The sequence below is a fragment of the Mustelus asterias genome, chromosome 21 (genome assembly GCF_964213995.1).
Source record: "Mustelus asterias chromosome 21, sMusAst1.hap1.1, whole genome shotgun sequence".
NCBI classification, from domain to species: domain Eukaryota; kingdom Metazoa; phylum Chordata; class Chondrichthyes; order Carcharhiniformes; family Triakidae; genus Mustelus; species Mustelus asterias.
This window is the reverse complement of record NC_135821.1, coordinates 17,405,158-17,425,220: the sequence shown is the minus strand read 5'-3', so window position 1 is coordinate 17,425,220 and position 20,063 is coordinate 17,405,158. Positions and strand designations below refer to the sequence as shown.

At 45.8% G+C, this 20,063-nt stretch overlaps 2 protein-coding genes across 4 annotated transcripts in view; both read right to left on the bottom strand.

Annotated features, from left to right (window-relative positions):
- Positions 1-6,106, bottom strand: part of slc25a38b (solute carrier family 25 member 38b) — a 28,106-nt gene extending 22,000 nt beyond the window's left edge. Inside the window, exons 1-2 of one of the 2 annotated variants that reach the window (XM_078237566.1) lie at positions 5,235-6,106; positions 4,029-4,090 (exon numbers count right to left, since the gene is read on the bottom strand). Coding sequence is in view for 1 of the 2 variants with exons in the window: in XM_078237565.1 (XP_078093691.1) it covers positions 4,029-4,043 (15 nt within the window). In the remaining variant the exon portion in view is untranslated. The remainder of the gene's footprint in view (positions 1-4,028; positions 4,091-5,234) is intronic. The other variant, XM_078237565.1, reaches the window with a different exon arrangement.
- A 7,833-nt stretch (positions 6,107-13,939) lies between these two features.
- LOC144509159 (myosin-9-like) overlaps positions 13,940-20,063 on the bottom strand; it is a 169,074-nt gene continuing 162,950 nt past the window's right edge. For both annotated transcript variants that reach the window (XM_078237578.1, XM_078237579.1), the window contains 3 exons: positions 19,812-19,920; positions 17,680-17,852; positions 13,940-16,225 (listed from right to left, as the gene is read on the bottom strand). In XM_078237578.1, coding sequence (XP_078093704.1) covers positions 16,111-16,225; positions 17,680-17,852; positions 19,812-19,920 — 397 coding nt within the window. In that variant the 3' untranslated portion in view covers positions 13,940-16,110. The remainder of the gene's footprint in view (positions 16,226-17,679; positions 17,853-19,811; positions 19,921-20,063) is intronic.

Here is a 20,063-nt window from a genome sequence, read left to right as displayed (position 1 = left end):
TCGTACAGCGTACACTTCTGCACTATAGTTATCAATCATCTGGATGTGTGGGATCTGGCTGGGCACACATTGCCTTTCCTACAACAGTGACTACACTGCGAACAGCGTGTCATTGGCTGTAATGGTCGCCGTCTCACTCCCCCCAGTCTGTGTCAGCTATTTGACTGAGGGACACAGAACCATCCACCGTGCAGCCTTTCTGAGGTTCCCCGTGCTAATCCAAGGCTGGAGGAGGCGGCCAGGGATGGGGGTTTGCAGAATCTACTGGGGTTCAAAGTAGGGGAAATTCACTGTGGGTACGCAGCGTGCCAGCAAGCTGGGCAATTTATGCCAGGAAGGGGTTATTGGTGCAGAGAATCCACGCAACAAACCGGATATCAACACCCTGCCCTTCCCTAAATCCTGGACTAAGTTTCCCCAAGCTGACACTATAGTTAAGAAAGCCCACCAATGCCTCTACTTTCTCAGGAGGCTAAGGAAATTTGGCATGTCAGCTACGACTCTCACCAACCTTTACAGATACACCATAGAAAGCATTCTTTCTGGTTGTATCACAGCTTGGTATGGCTCCTGCTCTGCCCAAGACTGCAAGGAACTACGGAGTGTCGTGAGTGTAGCCCAATCCATCACCCAGACCAGTCTCCCATCCATTGACTCTGTCTACACTTCCCACTCCCTCGGCAAAGCAGCCAGCATAATTAAAGACCCCACGCACCCCGGACAATCTCTCTTCCACCTTCTCTGGAAAAAAATACAACAGTCTGAGGTCACGTACCAACCGACTCAAGAACCGCTTCTTCCCTGCTGCCATCTAAGTTGATCTTTCTCTACACCCTAGCTGTGACTGTAACACTACATTCTGCGCTCTCTCATTTCTTTCTCTATGAATGGTATGCTTTGTCTGTATAGCACGCAAGAAACAATACTTTTCACTGCATCCCTTGGGTATGGGAGATGCAGGGGTGCCTAACTAAGGTGTTGGAGATGATCTATGGGGATGTGTGTAAGTGTGTGTGTGTGTGTGTGCGAGCGTGCGTGTTGAATAGAAATGAGGGCAGGAGGTTTGAAGAATGAGAGGTGACCTGATTGAAACTTCAGATCCTGGGGGATCTGAAAGGGGGGTTGGGGGATGGGGGGGGAGAGAGGATGTTTCCTCTTGTGGGAAGCTCTAGAATTAGGGGACACCATTTAAAAAGAAGGGGTTGCCCATTTACGATGGAGCAGAGGAGAACCAAGGATGGAAAAGTGACTTCCCTTCAAAAATAAAACTGATTTTCCTCCTTTTGGAGACTCTCTCCTGCCTTAGTTCCTACACCATTCTCCCCCAGCCCCCCGGAGCGTGTGGGTCCCACATCTCTACCCCGACATTGTCCCCTGAACACTCTGGCTGCTCTCCAGCCCCACCTTGTTATGGACTCAACCCCCAAAAGAAATTGTTACTCTCTCCCGAACCCCACCAAACCCTTAAATCTTTGCCAACACCTCAGTTAGGCACCCCTTAATCTTTGGTGACTCCCGGGCGTATACTACTTAAATAGTTTGCAGAATCTCTGAGATACAGAGGGATCTGGGTGGCCTGGTATGTAAAATCCCCACAGTACGGAAGAGGCCATTCAGCCCATCGAGTCTGCATGGAATCTCTGATAGAGTATCTTACCTGGGCCCTCTCCCCGCCCTATCCCCGTAACCCCACACATTTACCATTACTAATCCATCTAACCTAGATATCTTGGGACACTAAGGGGCAATTTAGCATGGCCAATCCACCTAACTGGCACATCCTTGAATGTTTTCAAGCAGTTAGATATAGCACTTGAGACCAAGGGAATCAAAGGATATGGGGGGAAGGCAGGAATATGTGGGAGGAAACCGGAGCACCCGGAGGAAATGTAGAAGGTTTATTCGACTCATTCTTAGGGTGAAGGATGTATCCTAAGAGGAAAGGTTGGGCTGGTTGGGCCTTTACCCATTGGAGCTTAGAAGAATCAGAGGTAATCTGACTGAGACACGGAAGATCTTGACGGGACTCGATCTGGTGGATACCAAGAGAACTCACGGAGACAGTTTAAAAATAAGAGATTTCCCTTCGAAGATAGGGATGAGGAGTGATATTTTCTCCCAGAGGGTCACTTAGGGTCGGCATGGTGGCACAGTGGTTAGCAAAGAACAAAGAACAATACAGCACAGGTACAGGCCCTTCGGCCCTCCAAGCCCGCGCCGCTCCCTGGTCCAAACTAGACCATTCTTATGTATCCCTCCATTCCCACTCCGTTCATGTGGCTATCAAGATAAGTCTTAAACGTTCCCAGTGTGTCCGCCTCCACCACCTTGCCCGGCAGCGCATTCCAGGCCCCCACCACTCTCTGTGTAAAATACGTCCTTCTGATATCCGTGTTAAACCTCCCCCCCTTCACCTTGAACCTATGACCCCTCGTGAACGTCACCACCAACCTGGGAAAAAGCTTCCCACCGTTCACCCTATCTATGCCTTTCATAATTTTATACACCTCTATTAGGTCACCCCCCATCCTCCGTCTTTCCAGTGAGAACAACCCCAGTTTACCCAATCTCTCCTCATAACTAAGCCCTTCCATACCAGGCAACATCCTGGTAAACCTCCTGTGCACTCTCTCTAAAGCCTCCACATCCTTCTGGTAGTGTGGCGACCAGAACTGGGCGCAGTATTCCAAATGCGGCCGAACCAACGTTCTATACAACTGCAACATCAGACCCCAACCTTTATACTCTATGCCCCGTCCTATAAAGGCAAGCATGCCATATGCCTTATTCACTACCTTCTCCACCTGTGACGTCACCTTCAAGCATCTGTGGACTTGCACACCCAGGTCCCTCTGCGTTTCTACACCCTTTATGGTTCTGCCATTTATCGTATAGCTCCCCCTACGTTAGTTCTACCAAAATGCATCACTTCGCATTTATCTGGATTGAACTCCATCTGCCATTTCTTTGCCCAAATTTCCAGCCTATCTATATCCTTCTGTAGCCTCTGACAATGTTCCTCACTATCTGCAAGTCCAGCCATTTTCGTGTCATCCGCAAACTTACGGATCACCCCAGTTACACCTTCTTCCAGATCGTTTATATAAATCACGAACAGCAGAGGTCCCAATACAGAGCCCTGCGGAACACCACTAGTCACAGGCATCCAGCCGGAAAAAGACCCTTCCACTACCACCCTCTGTCTTCTGTGACCAAGCCAGTTCTCCACCCATCTAGCCACCTCCCCCTTTATCCCATGAGATCCAACTGCTGCCTCACGGCACCAGGAACCCGGGTTCGATTCCCGGCTTGGGTCACTGTCTGTGTGGAGTTTGCACGCCCTCCCTGTGTCTGCGTGGGTTTCCTCCGGGTGCTCCGGTTTCCTCCCACATTCTGAAAGACGGGCTGGTTAGGGTGCATTGACCTGAACAGGCGCCGGAGTGTGATGACTAAGGGAATTTCACAGTAACTTTAAACTTTTAATGGAGGCTAGGTCATTGAATTTATTCAAGGCAGAGTTAGAGAGATTTTCGATAGTCATGGGAGTCAACGGTCATGGGGAGGCAGTCAGGAAAGTATCGACCCCAACCAGATCAGCCATGGTCTTTTTTTAAAAGTTTATTTATTAGTCACAAGTAGGCTTACATTAACACTGCAATGAAGTAACTGCGAAATTCCCCTAGTTGCCACACTCCAGCACCTGTTCGGGTACACGGAGGGAGAATTTAGCATGGCCAATGCACCCTAACCAGCACGTCTTTGGACTGTGGGAGGAAACCAGAGCACCCGGAGGAAACCCACGCAGACACGGGGAGAACGTGCAAACTCCGCACAGACAGTGACCCAAGCCGGGAATCGAACCCAGAGCTGTGAGTCGGCAGTGCTAACCTACTGTGCCACCGTGCCAAACATACTGATCTTACTGAATGGCGGAGCAGGCTTGAAGGGCCGAATGGCCTTCTCCTGCTCCAATGTTCCTAACTCCTAAAATCGCCCCTTCCCCAAATAAGCCAAACACATTCACTTACCAGGAAAACTTCCATAATTTCTTTCTTCCTCAGGGCAGTGTCCTGGATTAACGACCTCAACTCTTGATTCATGGAAACAAACCAAAAAGCAAATAACGAATGACAAAATCTTTCAACATATGCAGAGAAAAACCGCACCTTTCCCTCCTCTCAGAAAGCCCAGACCTGTCACCCTCCAGGAACCTCTCCAAATTGCCAGAGGAAATGATCCTTGACGGTTAGACTGTCACATGAGGATCAGGGAAATATAATTAAAATATAATCCAATATTAGAATGAGTGCAGAAAAGTGACTCCCCTTAAAATATAAAACTGATTCTCTTCCTGGTAGAGACTCCTGGGACTTTGACCAAAACTGAACAGAAGAAATTTGTTTTCTGTGTTTAAAAAAAATAAAAACCTTAAGCTTATGTGAGGTGTTGCATCTTGGAAAGTTAAACCAGGGTAGGACTTATACAGTGAACGGTGGGGCCCTGGGGAGTGTTGAGGAACAGAGGGACCTAGGGGTGCAGGTACATAGTGCCTTGAAAGCGGCGTCACAGATAGACAGGGTGGTGAAGAAGGCATTTAGCACACCGGCCTTCATCAGTCAGGGCACTGAGTATCAGAGTTGGGGTGTTATGTTACAGCTGTATAAGTCATTGGTGAGGCTGCATTTGGAGTATTGTGTATGGTTCTGGTCACCCTGTTATAGGAAAGACATTGATAAACTGGAAGGGGGGCAAAGAAGATTTACGAGGATGTTGCCAGGACTAGTGGGGCCTGAGTTATAGGCAGCGGCTGGCCAGGCTAGGACATTAATCCTTGGAATGTAGGAGAATGAGGGATGACCTTACTGAGGTGTATAATATCATGAGGGGCACAGAGAGGATGAATGCACATAGTCTTTTTCCCAGGGAAGGGGAATTGAAAACTGGAAGGGCGTAGGTTGAAGGTGAGAGGGAAAAGATTTAAAAGGGGCAACTTCTTCACACAGAGGGTGGTGCGTACATGGAATGAGCTGCCAGAAAAAGAGCAATATTTGAAAAGCATTTGGATAAGTACACGGATAGGAATGGATTAGAGGGATATGGGCCAAATGCAGGCAATTGGAACTAGCTGGGAGGGCAGCATGGTGCAGTTGGGCCGAAGGGCCTGTTTCCATGCAGTGTTGCTCTAAGTGATACAGCTGGAGGGTGATGGATCCACAAAGGCTGCGTTCACTTACCTGGTATCCTGGGCTGAGATCAGCCCGTTCCTAGGATCAGTTCCTGGTCTCCTCCACTGGATTCAGTGCCTGATCTTGGGATCTGGTCCTGGGATCAGTCGCTAGGTTTGGAATCAGAAGCTGAGATCCAATAGGTGGCTTCAGTCCCTGGGCTGGGATCCAGTCTCTGGAATAAAGTGGGTCCCTGGATCAATCCCTGTCTCTGAGATCCAGTTCTGGGATCAATCCCTGCCTCTGGGATCCAGTTCTGGGATCAATCCCTGACTCTGGGATCCACTTTCTCCCTCTGGATCCACTCTCCTGGGGATCAATCCTCCCTCTGGGATCCACTCTCCTGGGGATCAATCCCTGCCACTGGGATCCACTCTCCTGGGGATCAATCCCTGCCACTGGGATCCACTCTCCTGGGGATCAATCCTCCCTCTGGGATCCACTCTTCTGGGGATCAATCCTCCCTCTGGGATCCACTCTCCTGGGATCAATCCCTGCCTCTGGAATTAGTTTCCTGGGATCAATTCCTGTCAATTGGATCCAGTCCTGGGATCAACCTCCACCGCTCAGATCGAGTAGATCCCTCCTTCTGGGATCCAGTCACTGAGTCGCTCCCTGTCTCTAGGATCCGTTTGGGACTGATTCAATTCCCTGATCCTGAATTGGGATCAATAATGGATCCGGGTAGATTTTTGGATCCAGTCAGTTGCTGATCCCAGATTCCGGCTTCACAGGCTGACTCTCTGCTCTAGAACATTTCATCTTCCACTTTTCCCTCTCGTCTCAGCCCTCGATCCGCTCCAGATCCTCTCGATCCGCTCCGGTTCCCCGCGGCTCCTGGACGTTCTCACTGGATCCAAACCGGTTTCAGCTGCTTCTGCTCCTGCAGTCGCACAGCGTCCGCCGCCGCCACCTGCCGGCTCCAGGCGCACACAGCAAGACACAGCGGCCGCCACCGCCACCTGCCGGCTCCAGGCGCACACAGCAAGGCGCCGGGACACAGCGGCCGCCACCGCCACCTGCCGGCTCCAGGCACACACAGCAAGGCGCCGGGACACAGGGGCCGCCACCTGCCGGCTCCAGGCGCACACAGCAAGGCACAGCGTCTGCCACCGCCACCTGCCGGCTCCAGGCGCACACAGCAAGGCACAGCGTCCGCCACCGCCACCTGCCGGCTCCAGGCGCACACAGCAAGGCACCGGGACACAAGGGCCGCCACCGCCACCTGCCGGCTCCAGGTACACACAACAAGGCACAGGAGCCGCCACCGCCACCTGCCGGCTCCAGGCGCACACAGCAAGGCACAAGGAAATAGGGGCCGCCACCGCCACCTGCCGGCTCCAGGCGCACACAGCAAGGCACCGGGACACAAGGGCCGCCACCGCCACCTGCCGGCTCCAGGCGCACACAGCAACGCACAGGGAAACAGGGGCCGCTACCTGCCGGCTCCAGGCGCAAACAGCAAGGCACCGGGAAACGGGCCGCTACCGCCACCTGTCGGCTCCAAGCGCACACAGCAAGGCACCGGGACACATGTTTTTTCTCCTGTATCTCTGCATCAAAGTAAACTAATCCCATTGTCCCATTCTCCCCACAATCCTAATCTAATATTTCAATTCATTTACGGAATGTGGGTGTCGCTGGCTAGGCCAGTATTTATTGCCCATCCTTAATTACCCCTTCAGAAGGTGGTGGTGAGGCACCTTCTTGAATCGCTGCATTCCAGGATTTTGACCCAGTGACAGTGAAGGAACGGCGATGTATGTGGGCGGTGGGGTGGCACAGTGGTTAGTAATGATAAGTAGGCTTACATTATCACTGCAATGAAGTTACTGTGAAAATCCCCTAGTTGCCACACTCCGGCGCCTGTTAGGGTACACTGAGGGAGAATTTAGCACGGCCAATGCACCCTAACCAGCACATCTTTCGGACTGTGGGAAGAAACCGAAGCACCCGGAGGAAACCCACGCAGACACGGGGAGAATGTGCAAACTCCACACAGACAGTGACCCAAGCCGGGAATCGAACCCGGGTCCCTGGCGCTTTGTGGCAGCAGTGCTAACCATTGTGCTACCCAATGTGTGGGGTTACGGGGATAGGGTGGAGGAGAGGGCTGAATGGCCTCTTCTGCACTGTAAGGATTCTATGATAATTGAACCCATGTGTTAGTCGAGTACATCTGCACACCAAGCTCCCCCCCCTTCAGAAGCCAATAAATTCTCTGAGGTGCAATGCTTAGAATTAGTAATCCCGGTAAGCTCTAAGCAGAGTTCTGTATACTTATATATGATTAATTAAAAAAAGGAATTGTGGCAGAGCACTGGAGAACAGCTGATGTGATTCAATTCAGTTGGAACTGACATGGGGGAAAGGGTTAAGTCTTCATTGTGTAGGCCTTGACGCTGTAGTTGTGATTGCAACTGTTATGTGTCAAGTGGCAGTGTGATATCTAATTCTGTCACCAGAAATGTGGGTGACGCTGATCTCTCCATCACATATGCCCAGAATTATGCCATCTCCAAGGCCACTTCCTCCTCCTCAGCACACCCACCCCGCCCTCCCCCGGTCTCCCTGGAACTGTACTCTTTTCATCCGCAAAGAGAGCAGTAACAGAGAAATATGAATGAGAGAATTGGAATCTATGGATAGGATGGAATGACATTTGCTGATGGTGACTGTGAGGAAACGCTTTGAGATGAGGATGAGTGGCACAGCACCAGGCACCCGGGTACAATTCCCAGCCTTGGGTCACTGTGTAGAGTTTGCACGTTCTCCCATGTCTGTGTGGTTTCCTCCGGGTGCTCCAGTTTCCTTCCACAGTCCAAAGATGTGCAGGCTAGTTGATTGGTTATGCTAAATTAACCCATGTCAGGGAGATTAGCAAGGTAAATATGAGGGGTTACGGGAATAGGGCCTGTGGGATTGTGGTTGGTGCCGATTCAATGGGCCAAATGGCCTCCTTTTGCACTGTATGGATTCTATGAATGCGTACCCCACATGGAAGCAGGTTAGTTCCATTCACGTCATCCTATAATCAGAGCAACAATGAAATTACATCTCAGATGCATTATTCTCTTAAGCACTTAATACTGGCTGACACTTCAGTGCAGCACAGGCCTGGGTGCCATTTTTCTGGAGAACCATTTGCTTCGTTGGGTATACACATAGGATGTCTGTGTGTAAATTGGCTGTTATGCTTTTTATATCGACCCAGCCTAGTTTCTTTGGCGGGTGGGAAGAGTTACAGAATTCCACTACTTTTTGTCGTTACATCTTGTTTCTACTCTAGAAGGCTGTGGACGTTCAGAGTATATTTGAGACAAATTGCTTCTCTTAATGTCCAAAATCTATCAAAGATATGGTAAATTGGCAGGAAAATGCCACAATATTAATTGGCAGAATAGGCCAGAGCTACCAGATGACCCACTCCTGATTCTGTTTCTTATGCAATATAATTTGCACATTTTGCAATCCAGTCACCTTGAGATAAAAGCCAGCATTTCACTAGTCTTTTCTTGTACCTGTTCATACTAACGTTTAGTGAGTGTCTTGAGTTAACAGCTTGCCACTGAAATTGAACTGGAGAAACTTTATGATAGTTATCCTCTTGAGATATCTGGTGCTGCCTGACTAGTGCTTGAATGTTTGCTCTCTGACTGATGTCCGCTTTACAGTCAACTCTCAAACCACAACACAATTCAAGTTCTTTCCTGCCAAACTTTCCTGAGTAAGAAGTTTAACAACACCAGGTTTAACAACACCAAGTTTAACTCCACATCAAAACTTTCCTGAGCCAGGATAGTTTTATCATTGCCAACGATAAAAGGTTCAGGGAGCTAGGTAATGTTAGAAATCTAGAAGAGTATACGACTAGTAGGAAGGAACTTAAGAGGGAAATTAGAAGAGCAAGAAGGGGGTCATGAGAAGGCCTTGGCAGACAGGATAAAGGAAAACCCCAAGACATTCTACAAGTATGTTAAGAGCAAGAAGATAAGATGTGAAGGAGTAGGACCTATCAAATGTGACGGTGGGAAAGTCTGTATAGAACCGGTAGAAATAGCAGAGGTACTCAATGAATACTTTACTTCAGTATTCACAGTGGAAAGGGATCTTGGTAGTTGCAGTGCAGACTTGCAGTGGACTGAGAAGATTGAGCATGTGGACATTAGGAAAGAGGATGTGTTGGAGCTTTTGAAAAGCATCAAGTTAGATAAATCACCGGGACTGGATGGGATGTACCCCAGGTTACTGTGGGAGGCGAGGGAAGAGATTGCTGAGCCTCTGGCGATGATCTTTGCATCATCAATGGAGACGGGAGAGGTTCCGGAGGATTGCGGATGTGGTTCCGTTATTCAAGAAAGGGAGAAGAGATAGCCCGGGAAATTATAGACTGGTGAGTCTAACCTCAGTGGTTGGCAAGCTGATGGAGAAGATCCTGAGAGGCAGGATTTATGAACATTTGGAGAGGAATAGTATGATCAGAAATAGCCAGCACGGCTTTGTCCAAGGCAGATCATGCCTTACGAGCCTAATTGAATTATTTGAAGATGTAACTAGACACATAGACAAGAGCGGTAGATGTAGTTTATATGGATTTCAGCAAGGTGTTTGATAAGGTGCCCCATGCAAGGCTTATTGAGAAAGTGAAGGGGCATGGGATACAAGGGGACATTGCCTTGTGGATTCAGAACTGGCTTGCCCACAGAAGGCAAAGAGTGGTTGTAGATGGGTCTTTTTCAGCATGGAGGTCGGTCACCAGTGGAGTGCCCCAGGGATCTGTTCTGGGACCCTTGCTCTTTGTGATTTTTATAAATGACCTGGATGAGGAAGTGGAAGGATGGGTTGGCAAGTTTGCTGATGACACAAAGGTTGGTGGTGTTGTGGATAGTGTAGAGGGATGTCAGCAGTTGCAACGAGACATAGATAAGATGCAAGACTGCGCGGAGAAGTGGCAGATGGACTTCAACCCAGATAAGTGTGTGGTGGTTCATTTTGGCAGGTCGAATAGGATGAAAGAATATCAAGGGTAAGACGCTTGGCAGTGTGGAAGATCAGAAGGATCTTGGAGTCCGGGTTCATAGGACGCTCAAAGCAGCGTCGCAGGTAGAGGCTGTGGTTAAGAAGGCGTATGGAATGCTGGCCTTCATCAATAGAGGAATTGAATTTAGAAATCAGGAGATAATGCTGCAGCTGTATAGGACCCTGGTCAGACCCCACCTGGAGTACTGTGCCCAGTTCTGGTCACCTCATTAGAGAAAGGATGTGGAAGCCATAGGAAGGTTGCAGAGGAGATTTACAAGGATGTTGCCTGGATTAGGTGGTATGCCTTATGAGGATAGGTTGAGAGAGCTAGGTCTTTTCTCCTTGGAGAGGCGAAGGATGAGAGGTGACCTGATAGAGGTGTATAAGATGTTGAAGGGTATTGATAGAGTGGATTCTCAGAGGCTTTTACCCAGGGCTGAAATTAGTTACATAGAAACCCTACAGTGCAGAAGGAGGCCATTCGGCCCATCGAGTCTGCACCGACCACAATCCCACCCAGGCCCTACCCCCACATATTTTACCCGCTAATCCCTCTAACCTACGCATCCCAGGACTCTAAGGGACAATTTCTAACCTGGCCAATCAACCTAACCCGCACATCTTTGGACTGTGGGAGGAAACCGGAGCACCCGGAGGAAACCCACGCAGACACGAGGAGAATGTGCAAACTCCACACAGTGACCCGAGCCGGGAATCGAACCCGGGATCCTGGAGCTGTGAAGCAGCAGTGCTAACCACTGTGCTACCGTGCCGCCCTGCGGCCACAAGAGGTCACAGGTTTAGGGTGTTGGGGAGTCGGTACAGAGGAGATGTTAGGGGTAGGTTTTTCACTCAGAGGGTGATGGGTGCATGGAATCGGCTGCCGGTAGTGGTGGTGGAGGCAGATTCGATAGGGTCTTTTAAGAGACTTTTGGATAAGTTCATGGAAGTTAGTAAGATAGAGGGTTATAGGTAAGCCTAGTAGGTAGGGACATGTTCGGCACAACTTGTGGGCCAAAGGGCCTGTTTGTGCTGTAGCTTTTCTATGTTCTATAATTCCATAGGAACAACTACCAAAGTGTAAAGCAATATATACTGACAAATGTGACATTAGTGTCCCTTTAAGAGATTTTAAAAAAAATTCCTGATCTCTGCCGCTCTGTCTTAGGTGATGTTATTGGTGGGAGGAGATATAGAAAACACTGTGCCAGTCATGTGACAAGGGTTGTTTTTAAGTTTCATTTTGGCTGCAGTGTTAGAAGCACAGGTGAAAGAAGTCTCTGTTTATATTTTGAAGGTTTTACCAGTTAGTTGAAAGCACATCTTGTTTGCCATCCTGCAGTAAATAATGTGTTTTGGTGTTTTGAAGACTACAAACTGCTGAGTTTTCAAGATCATTTGAAATCAGCATTCAACCCAGGGAACTGGATTCCAGTATTAAGTGAGCTTTAGCCTGTGTAGTGATAAACCTGTGAAAAGGGTTTTATTTATTGGATTTTAGTTTTATTTGGAACACATTAGAGATAAAGTTATTATAGTGGTTGTTTTGTTTGTAATTGATAAAAGTTCTTGCTAATTTTCTTACTGTACATGTTAACTATATTCTTAAATAAAAACCTTGTTTGATAAAAGCTCCTTACTGGGTCATTTGAACACACCTGAAGTGGAGCATCTCATGCTTATCCTAGCCAAATTCAAGATGCAAAACTTACGATTCAGGCGGGCTTCATAAAACACTTAAGTTTCTGACCTTAAACATAACTATGGATTTTGCTCCTACTTCCAGGGCATCTATTATTACTTCCTGTTACAGAATGGCAATCCATATTTGGAGCAGAAAGTGACTTTAGAAAATGCTCCAATTTGATTTAGTACCCCAATGAGCTGCAACTGCTTGGCAGGAGGCTATTCCACCCCTAACTGGTTTAGACTCTAGTTGGTCATTCGTCAATTCACTTGGACTTACAGGTGAGTTTTCCACAGCAGGACTGTACTTGAAGCACTAAGGCTGTCACTGGGCTGGATCACTTTGACCGAAGGAGATAGTCTCAATGTCAGTAAAACAAAGGAGATAGTCATTGACTTCAGGAAGCGTAATGGAGAACATACTCCTGTCTATCTACATCAACGGTGAAGTGGAAATGGTCAACAGCTTCACGTTTAGGTGTTCAGATCATCAACAACCTGTCATGGTCCCTCCATGCCAAAGTCATAGTAAGAAAAGCCCACCAATGCCTCTTTTTCAGGAGGCTAAAGAAATTCAGCATGTCCGCTACGACTCTCTCCAATTTTATAGATGCACCATAGAAAACATCATTTCCGGATGCATCACAGCTTGGTATGGTTCCTGCTCTGACCAAGACTGCAAGAAACTACAAAGGGGTGTGAACGTAGCCCAGTCCATGTTGCAAACCAACCTCCCATCCATCTACACTTCCCGCTGCCTCGGAAAAGCAGCTAGCATAATCAAGGACCCACGCATCCCAGACTTCTTCCATTGGGAAAAAGATCCAAAAGTCTGAGGTCAAGTACCAACCGACTCAACAACAGCTTCTTCCCTGCTGCCATCAGACTTTTGAATGGATCTACCTTGTATTAAGCTGATCTTTCTCTATACCCTAGCTATGGCTGTAACACTATATTCTGCACCCTGTCCTTTCCTTCTCCCCTATGCACTATGAATGGTATGCTTTGTCTGTATAGCTCGCAAGAAACAATACTTTTCACTGTATCCCACCCAACACGTGTGACAAATCAAATCTCCTGATGTTATCTATCCTGTTGTGGATAATGGGGGAAGATGAGTTGACTACTGTGGCATTTGAAACAAATTATACCAAGGCGACACTACATTCGAGGTAAACTATTTAGGCGAGTGCTGAAGTATGACCACAAACTCGGCTTTGGATTGGAAAATTCTAGTTTGTGCCTCAGCACACACTCCCCAGCTAATGTTTGTTTTTCTTGGTTCCCAGGGAGTAAAGAACAGTTCTATTCTGGAAACAGTTTTCTACTTCTCAGAGGTTCATCTGCTGTGGATCTACTTTGATAGTCCCCAATCCTAGACAGGCCAAGCACTCGCTCCAACAAGATCCTGTATAGCAGCTGGAGATTGTTTCAAATTTTGGGTCAATAAAATGTCTAAAAGCAAAGAACCTCTAACCCAAGAAACATGAATGGCCCAAAGAGACAGGTTACTAGCATTTCTGACATGGAGAAGCACAGGTTTCATCAGTGCAGCATCAGAAGCAGTCAAAATAGCATATGCAGCAGGTAGAGAGTGAGTAGAGACTTACATTTACAGCAAGTGGAAGAGAAAAAGTGTAACCCACTAGTGCCTGGAGGATGGGATTTGGCATCATCTAATATTAAAGTGGCAGTTGGTATGAAAAAAAGTAAATTTTATTGCTTAAATTGAATTTAATTTGGGAAGTAAGAGGCTCACTGGCAAACAAATATCAGGACACCAAGTACAGGCAGGGAACTGGTATTCTAAGGGCTTGCAGTCCAGAACTGAAACATGTGGAAGAGAGATAGATGTGGAGCTTCAAACCACACAAAGCTGTAAAGCAAATGCGCCGGAACAGGTACACTGGTAACACAGAGCAAGGCTCAACATCAAAAAGTTAATTCTTGTGAACATCACAAAATGGAAAAAGCAACAACCATTCCACAGCAACCATACTTTTTCAATAAAGTTTATTTGTAACACATTTGTGGTAACATCTGTAAACCACTGTTACAATTCAGTTTAGCGGCACTGGTGTGACACATGCTTAAGGCACTTTTATAAAAATATGAGTGCGTGTGTGTGTCTGTTGAGATTTCGACCAGTTTCTATAGCAACCCTGACAGGAAGAAAAATGGAGCAACTTCTCTTTGTGAAACATAAACGTTGCAGCATACAGGAAAGTGAGACACTTTTTACTCTCTTAGCCCAATACTTGTGTGTTGTGCATTTCAAACACATTAAACCAAGGTCCCAAATAATTCAGTGAACAAGGGAAAACACATGTGGAATTTCCTGATGCACCCAGTGCACACTGCATCCCCAGCCAAACATGGCCACTGAACCTAAAACTGTGTCGCTTAAGTCTTAGCACATTTTGCAGTTTAATTCTTCTTTTAAATTGGAGGCCAGCGCTCAGAAAAAAAGGTCATGATTGGCCAGAGCAAATGATTACATTATATGTATATATTTATATATATAAAAATGAGAATCCATTAACAAATTTTTCTTGATTATATTTTTCCTGTTTTAAATATATATTTGGTCCTTAAAAGAATCACAGGAAATGAAGTCATTTTACAAATCCAGTAAAGCCAACAGATTATCAAAAACTGTTTCCAATACAACTATGAAGCAATACTCATTTGGATAAAAATGAATATATATATCTATGCGTTTCCTTTCAGTCTTCTTGGGTGTCATTGCACATTAAAACATTTTCAGAGAAATCTTGGAACTGGCTGAGTTTGGTTTTTGTCTGCGATGTTAGATGAACGTGTATCTCCTCTCCCAGTGACAATACTGTAGCCCCGTGCCACACCAGTACTGGAGCAATATTACATAAACATGCATCTCCTCTTCCAGCACCTGTACTGTAGCCCTCTTGCACAGGGATTTGAAAACAGACATTCTGAACCATGCAGAATGCTTCATAAATAGCTGGCTTAGGTGGGTGAGCTGAAATGCTTGCATTTTGGAAGATGTGTCACAGAGAAATGGTTAGAAGCCTTGCTTTTAGAATAGGAGGAACGCCCATGCTAACAACATGCTCTGGAAACGGACTAGGTCATTAACTGAAAACATTATTCGACAATGACTGGAGAAAAATGGTATATTCCCTTCTCTCCTTTCCCATGAAAATGGAAATAGGTAAATCCCAATAACTAAAGCTAGAAAAGAAGGATTGTCACAATTAAGTTCACAGAAAATAAAAGGGTGTTGGGGAGAGCACACTGGCTGGCTGAGCATCAACAGACACAAAGGCAAGATGGCTGAACAGAGTGCTTCCAGTTAGAAGTTAATGTTTTCTGTTGCCACCTGAGTCAATTCACATCAATCGGAAAAGGAAAATTTTAAAATTCTGTTCTCAGACCCACTGAAATCTCTCAGGCAGTGATTGGGTAGCCTGCTCCAACCAGGAACTTACTCCAAGCAGCAAGACTTCAAATATGAAATGAGATATTTCCACATGGGACAGAACTGCCGTTAGCACACATCAATGATGATCTTATAAACTGAATTAGAGGAAAGCATTGTGCCTTATTTACAACACCCATTGATGTTTCTGAACCACTGAATTGTCAACTTACACTGTGCGAGCCCCACCAAACGGTTTTAAAGATTGTCAAAAAAACATGAGAAATTGTCGTCTAAAACTAGAGACTAGTTCCAAGGGCCTCCTGCCCAACAAAATGCTACATTCCTGAATCGCAATACTAAAAACGTAACCCAAAGTAAAATAAAAACAAAAACTCTTTAAAGGAAAGGGAGAAGAACTGCTCCACAAGCTCAATTCCAGACCAAGCTGGGTCACAAGCTGAGAGTTGTAGAGTTGTGATTATTTGAAGAAATATAATTCTATGTTGGGTTAAACCTTAACGCTCCTTCGCTGGGTGCGCTGCTGCACATATGAGCCTTGTTCTTCCTGATGCACAATAACTGTACTATGCAATTAGTACATTACATTATTCAGGAAGAAGTTACATAAAGCTGAGGGGGAAAGAAGAGGGGGAAGAGTGCCCTGATGTTACCTGCTGCAGCATAAAATACACAGCTATGCATTTTTAAAAATCTTAATAGCAATTGACCCAATGATGGTGTTTATGCTGTGAGTGTAGATTGGCATTTTGGCATTTATTCAGCAGCTTTGGAATCTCCTGCATCACCACGACCTTCCACATCATCATCTGAGATTTCATCCAGTTTTCTGCCTGCGGTACGGCGCACAGTGTATCCCACATCCCCACGCCTGTAAAGAAATACATTTAAACATTACTCTGCAAATTTAATGTCAAGTGATTTTGAGAATGGGAGATTAGTGTTTTTCAACATGCAGCTCAATAACAGGACAGGTCAGATAGGAGTCAGAGCTTACCACCCCCGGCCACCTGCTTTCCAGACAGATTATAAATCAAGTTGTGTCCACCAGCATTTAGCTTACCATTCAACAAACTCAAATTGGGAGCCTTACAACTGGTGACAAATCTTACCGATAGCATAGACTGAAGTCAAAGTCAATTCCAAAGGATGGTGCTTTAACTAACTGGCTCATAACCCTATTTAAATAGACTAGCATCAGATCACTATTCACATGTACCCACATTTCCTTGCAGTTGTGAATTATCCGGACCCGAGTCCATACTTTGGCTCATAACACTGATTTGTCAAATCTCATTGTAGTTTTAAGCATCTCAATTAGATCATCCCTTAAATTTCTAAATTCAAGGGGATGCAAACCATTCTCAAAAGGATCGGAATGATTCAGTCCTGACCAAAATGTCAAGCTTGAGAGCTTTTCATGTTAAGATATTTTCCTGGCCATTTCTGCAAGTGGACATTGAAATTGCTACCATTTTGAGTGCGCTTTATCCTGCCCAAAATCCAGACAAATGATTAGAAGGCCCAGAGATTACAACAGAAAACTTGTGCTCCATGAAACAGCTCCACCACTTTATTCTCTCCTCTCAAAGTAAACTCAATCAAATGGTTTATTCAAGCAAAACAGCACATCATGACTCTACACTCAAAAAGAGGACATGCACTTAAGCAGTCTCAGTGGAGACTTTATTTCTCCCACTGTGAAACCTGCTGCAGTTTCATCAAAGTGGCTTAGCGTACTTGCTGACTGACAGAGCAAAAACACAAAGCCTGTCTGTTCAAATGGCACAAACCATTCCCAATGATTAGTAAACTAAAAACGGACAGCTAGCCCATTAGAAAGCTGTAATTGAAAAACAAAAAGGACTTGAAAGCTTGAAAACATTATTTCTCATGTCCTTAATTTTCCTTGTCACCCTAAATTGCCTGGGCAAATGAAACGTGTTTCCCCCATTCCATTCATTATTAAGTTTTACAAATTTACCACCTGGCTGTCCCTTTCTGATTTCCTTTGTACTCCTCTTTTCCCCAGTGTATCCTGATTTAAAACACATCTTTGGACTTGTCTCGGTAAATTAAATACATTTTTGCTTCTATGTCATAATTGAACACAGTTTCACTGCTTGGGCAGAGGCTGCAACATACACATTCTGTGCCTCTCCTCCTTCCAGGATATTGTTAATGTGAAAGCAGCACCATAAAATGTGACTAGAACATTAACAAGAGCAGGACAGGCCCAGTTAATTTAAATGTACAAATACATTGCCTTCTTAATGTGCTCAAAGCAGGATTATTCCAGTGTTAGACACTTTGTCACCCTCTTACCTAAGCTTGCTCTTGAGTGCGCTGACTTCACGGGTCATTGCATCTGCAGTTTCGGAAGTATCTTCCAGTTCTCGCTGCAGCTTTCTGCGCGAAGCGTTGGCACGCTGAGCTTCCTCTTCTGCCTCCTCCAGCTGCCGTTTCAACTGCTTCAAACGGGAATTGGCTTTCTCAACCTGCAAGAGAGACAGGAGGGATAATCCCCATTACCCCAGATTGGCAATCCCTCCTTGGCAGCAGTTTTTATCATGGCCTTGCTTTCTTTAGAGACAAACAAGGCTAAAGTAAACCTAATGATCCGGTGCTGGGCACAATACATGAAATACAACTGGTGGCTGAAGTTAGTGTTATGATTTCTTGCAGCTCTCGGTAGTCTATGCTCTGGATTCCCTTCCTAGACATCTCCACCTCCCTCTCCCTTTTAAGACTACTTAAAACTCACCTCTTTGTCTAAGCCTTTAACCTACATGCCTAATGTTTTCTTTGGCACAGCTTTTTTTTTGTTTACACATCTGATGCAACTTGGGATTTTTTTGAAACTTTAAAGACAGTAAGTGTTACTCTGACTGAAACATGGCAAACAAAGGAGGAAGAATGGCATTTATATTGCAACATTCCAACACAAAACATTACAGCCAACTAAGTACTTTTGAGGTGTAGTCACTGTTTAACGTGGGAAAATGAGGCACTACAAGCTCTTGAACAGCAATGAGGTGAGCAGCAGATAATCTGCTTTGCTGCTGTTGGTCAAGGAATAATGTTGGCTACGACACCAGAGAGAATTTCAATGTTCTTAGTCAGCACTGAGATATCTTTTACTTCTACTTGAAAGAACACGCAAGGTCTTGGGTGTAACATCTCACCCAACAGTGCTGCATTCCCTCAGTACTGCACAGAATTGTCAACCATCAGTCACGTGCTCAAATCTCTGGAAAGGGGCTTGAACCCATGACTTTCTGACTGAAGAGGTGACAACATGACCAACTGAGTCACAGGGGACACCATTTCAGGGGCTGAGGTTGCTGAATTCTGCAAGAAGAAACAATCTCATCAGCTGGACACTAAACGAAAGGGGAAATGATGCAGAGAGATCATTTAGACAAATGGCATTTCCCTGCACTGCCTCTACAGTTCGAATGTCTCTGGTGACTAGGAAAGCACACATTGCTCACAACGCAGTTCAATTATGACTTCCTCTGACTTGTATTCCACTACTTTGCCTATTATATTCAACATTCCACTGGCCAAGTCGAACATTGATATTCTGGAGACTAGAGCTTACTTCCAGTAAGACAGTCCTAATGACACTAAAGGAGGTTAGTTGGCCCACCAAGTCCACGCAGAAGTGACTCAGTCAATTTGGTGTAGTCTTGCCTGAAACATGCTTCATGTGTGCAAGAAGCTGAGATGACAGAGCCATGGATGACATGCATCATAAACACAGCAGTGTTAAGGAACTGTGACATCTGTCGAAAATTGAAAGCTGTTGTTTCAGAGCCAGTGACTGAAAAGTTGATATTAAAAAGACTCAAGACCAATGGGTCAAGTTTTATGCCCACTACATGCTATGATCAGATTATGCAGGTGGCATTATTACGGCAAGTATTAAACAGAATTCAGGTAGCTTCTCCCTGTGGTCCTCAAACTGCTTCTCCCACCAGCTGGCTTGAAAGTAGAACCAGCAGAGGATTAGCAGGTGGTCACAAGTTCCACTAGGAGATTCATAAGAGTACAGAAAAATGTTGGCTATAACAAAAACATAAATGCTTCTGCTCCTGATTTAACAGCTGCCCCTATTATGACGTAGACTAAAATATGCTCACACACCTTTTCTGCAATTTACAGATTTGTGGATAGGTATCTCAGTAAGAGGGAATTGGTTTGAATTGATATTTCACAGCATGAAACTGAACAACATCAATCCCAAGGCAAATGCTTGATGAATTATGATATCTTGGAGGAAAAGGCAAGGCAGACCTATGGCTTTCCCATCTTGGGGGCAGGTCTTACAGGCCTGGGCAGATGATCCTGCCAAGAGAAGTGTTTGGGAGAAATAGGTAACGAAAACAAGTGAACTTGTGTGCTTCACATTTCAAAGCACATGATTCAACAGATGATCAAAAACTGCGACTGACCTGGTCTTTGTATTGATCAGAATTGCGTCTTTCATCCTCCATCTGCAGCATCACCTCCTTCAGCCTCTTTTCGGAGCGGCGCACCAGCTTACTGGCAGCTTGTTTATCCCTAGTTTGACAAGGACAGTAAAATAAGTTTGCAAACGGTTGGTATGGTGTACACAGAACTTCAAAAGGTGTTCGACAAAGTGCCATATAATAGGTTAGCCTGAAAGTGACAGTGGCAGCATGGATACCAAGTTGACCAAGTGA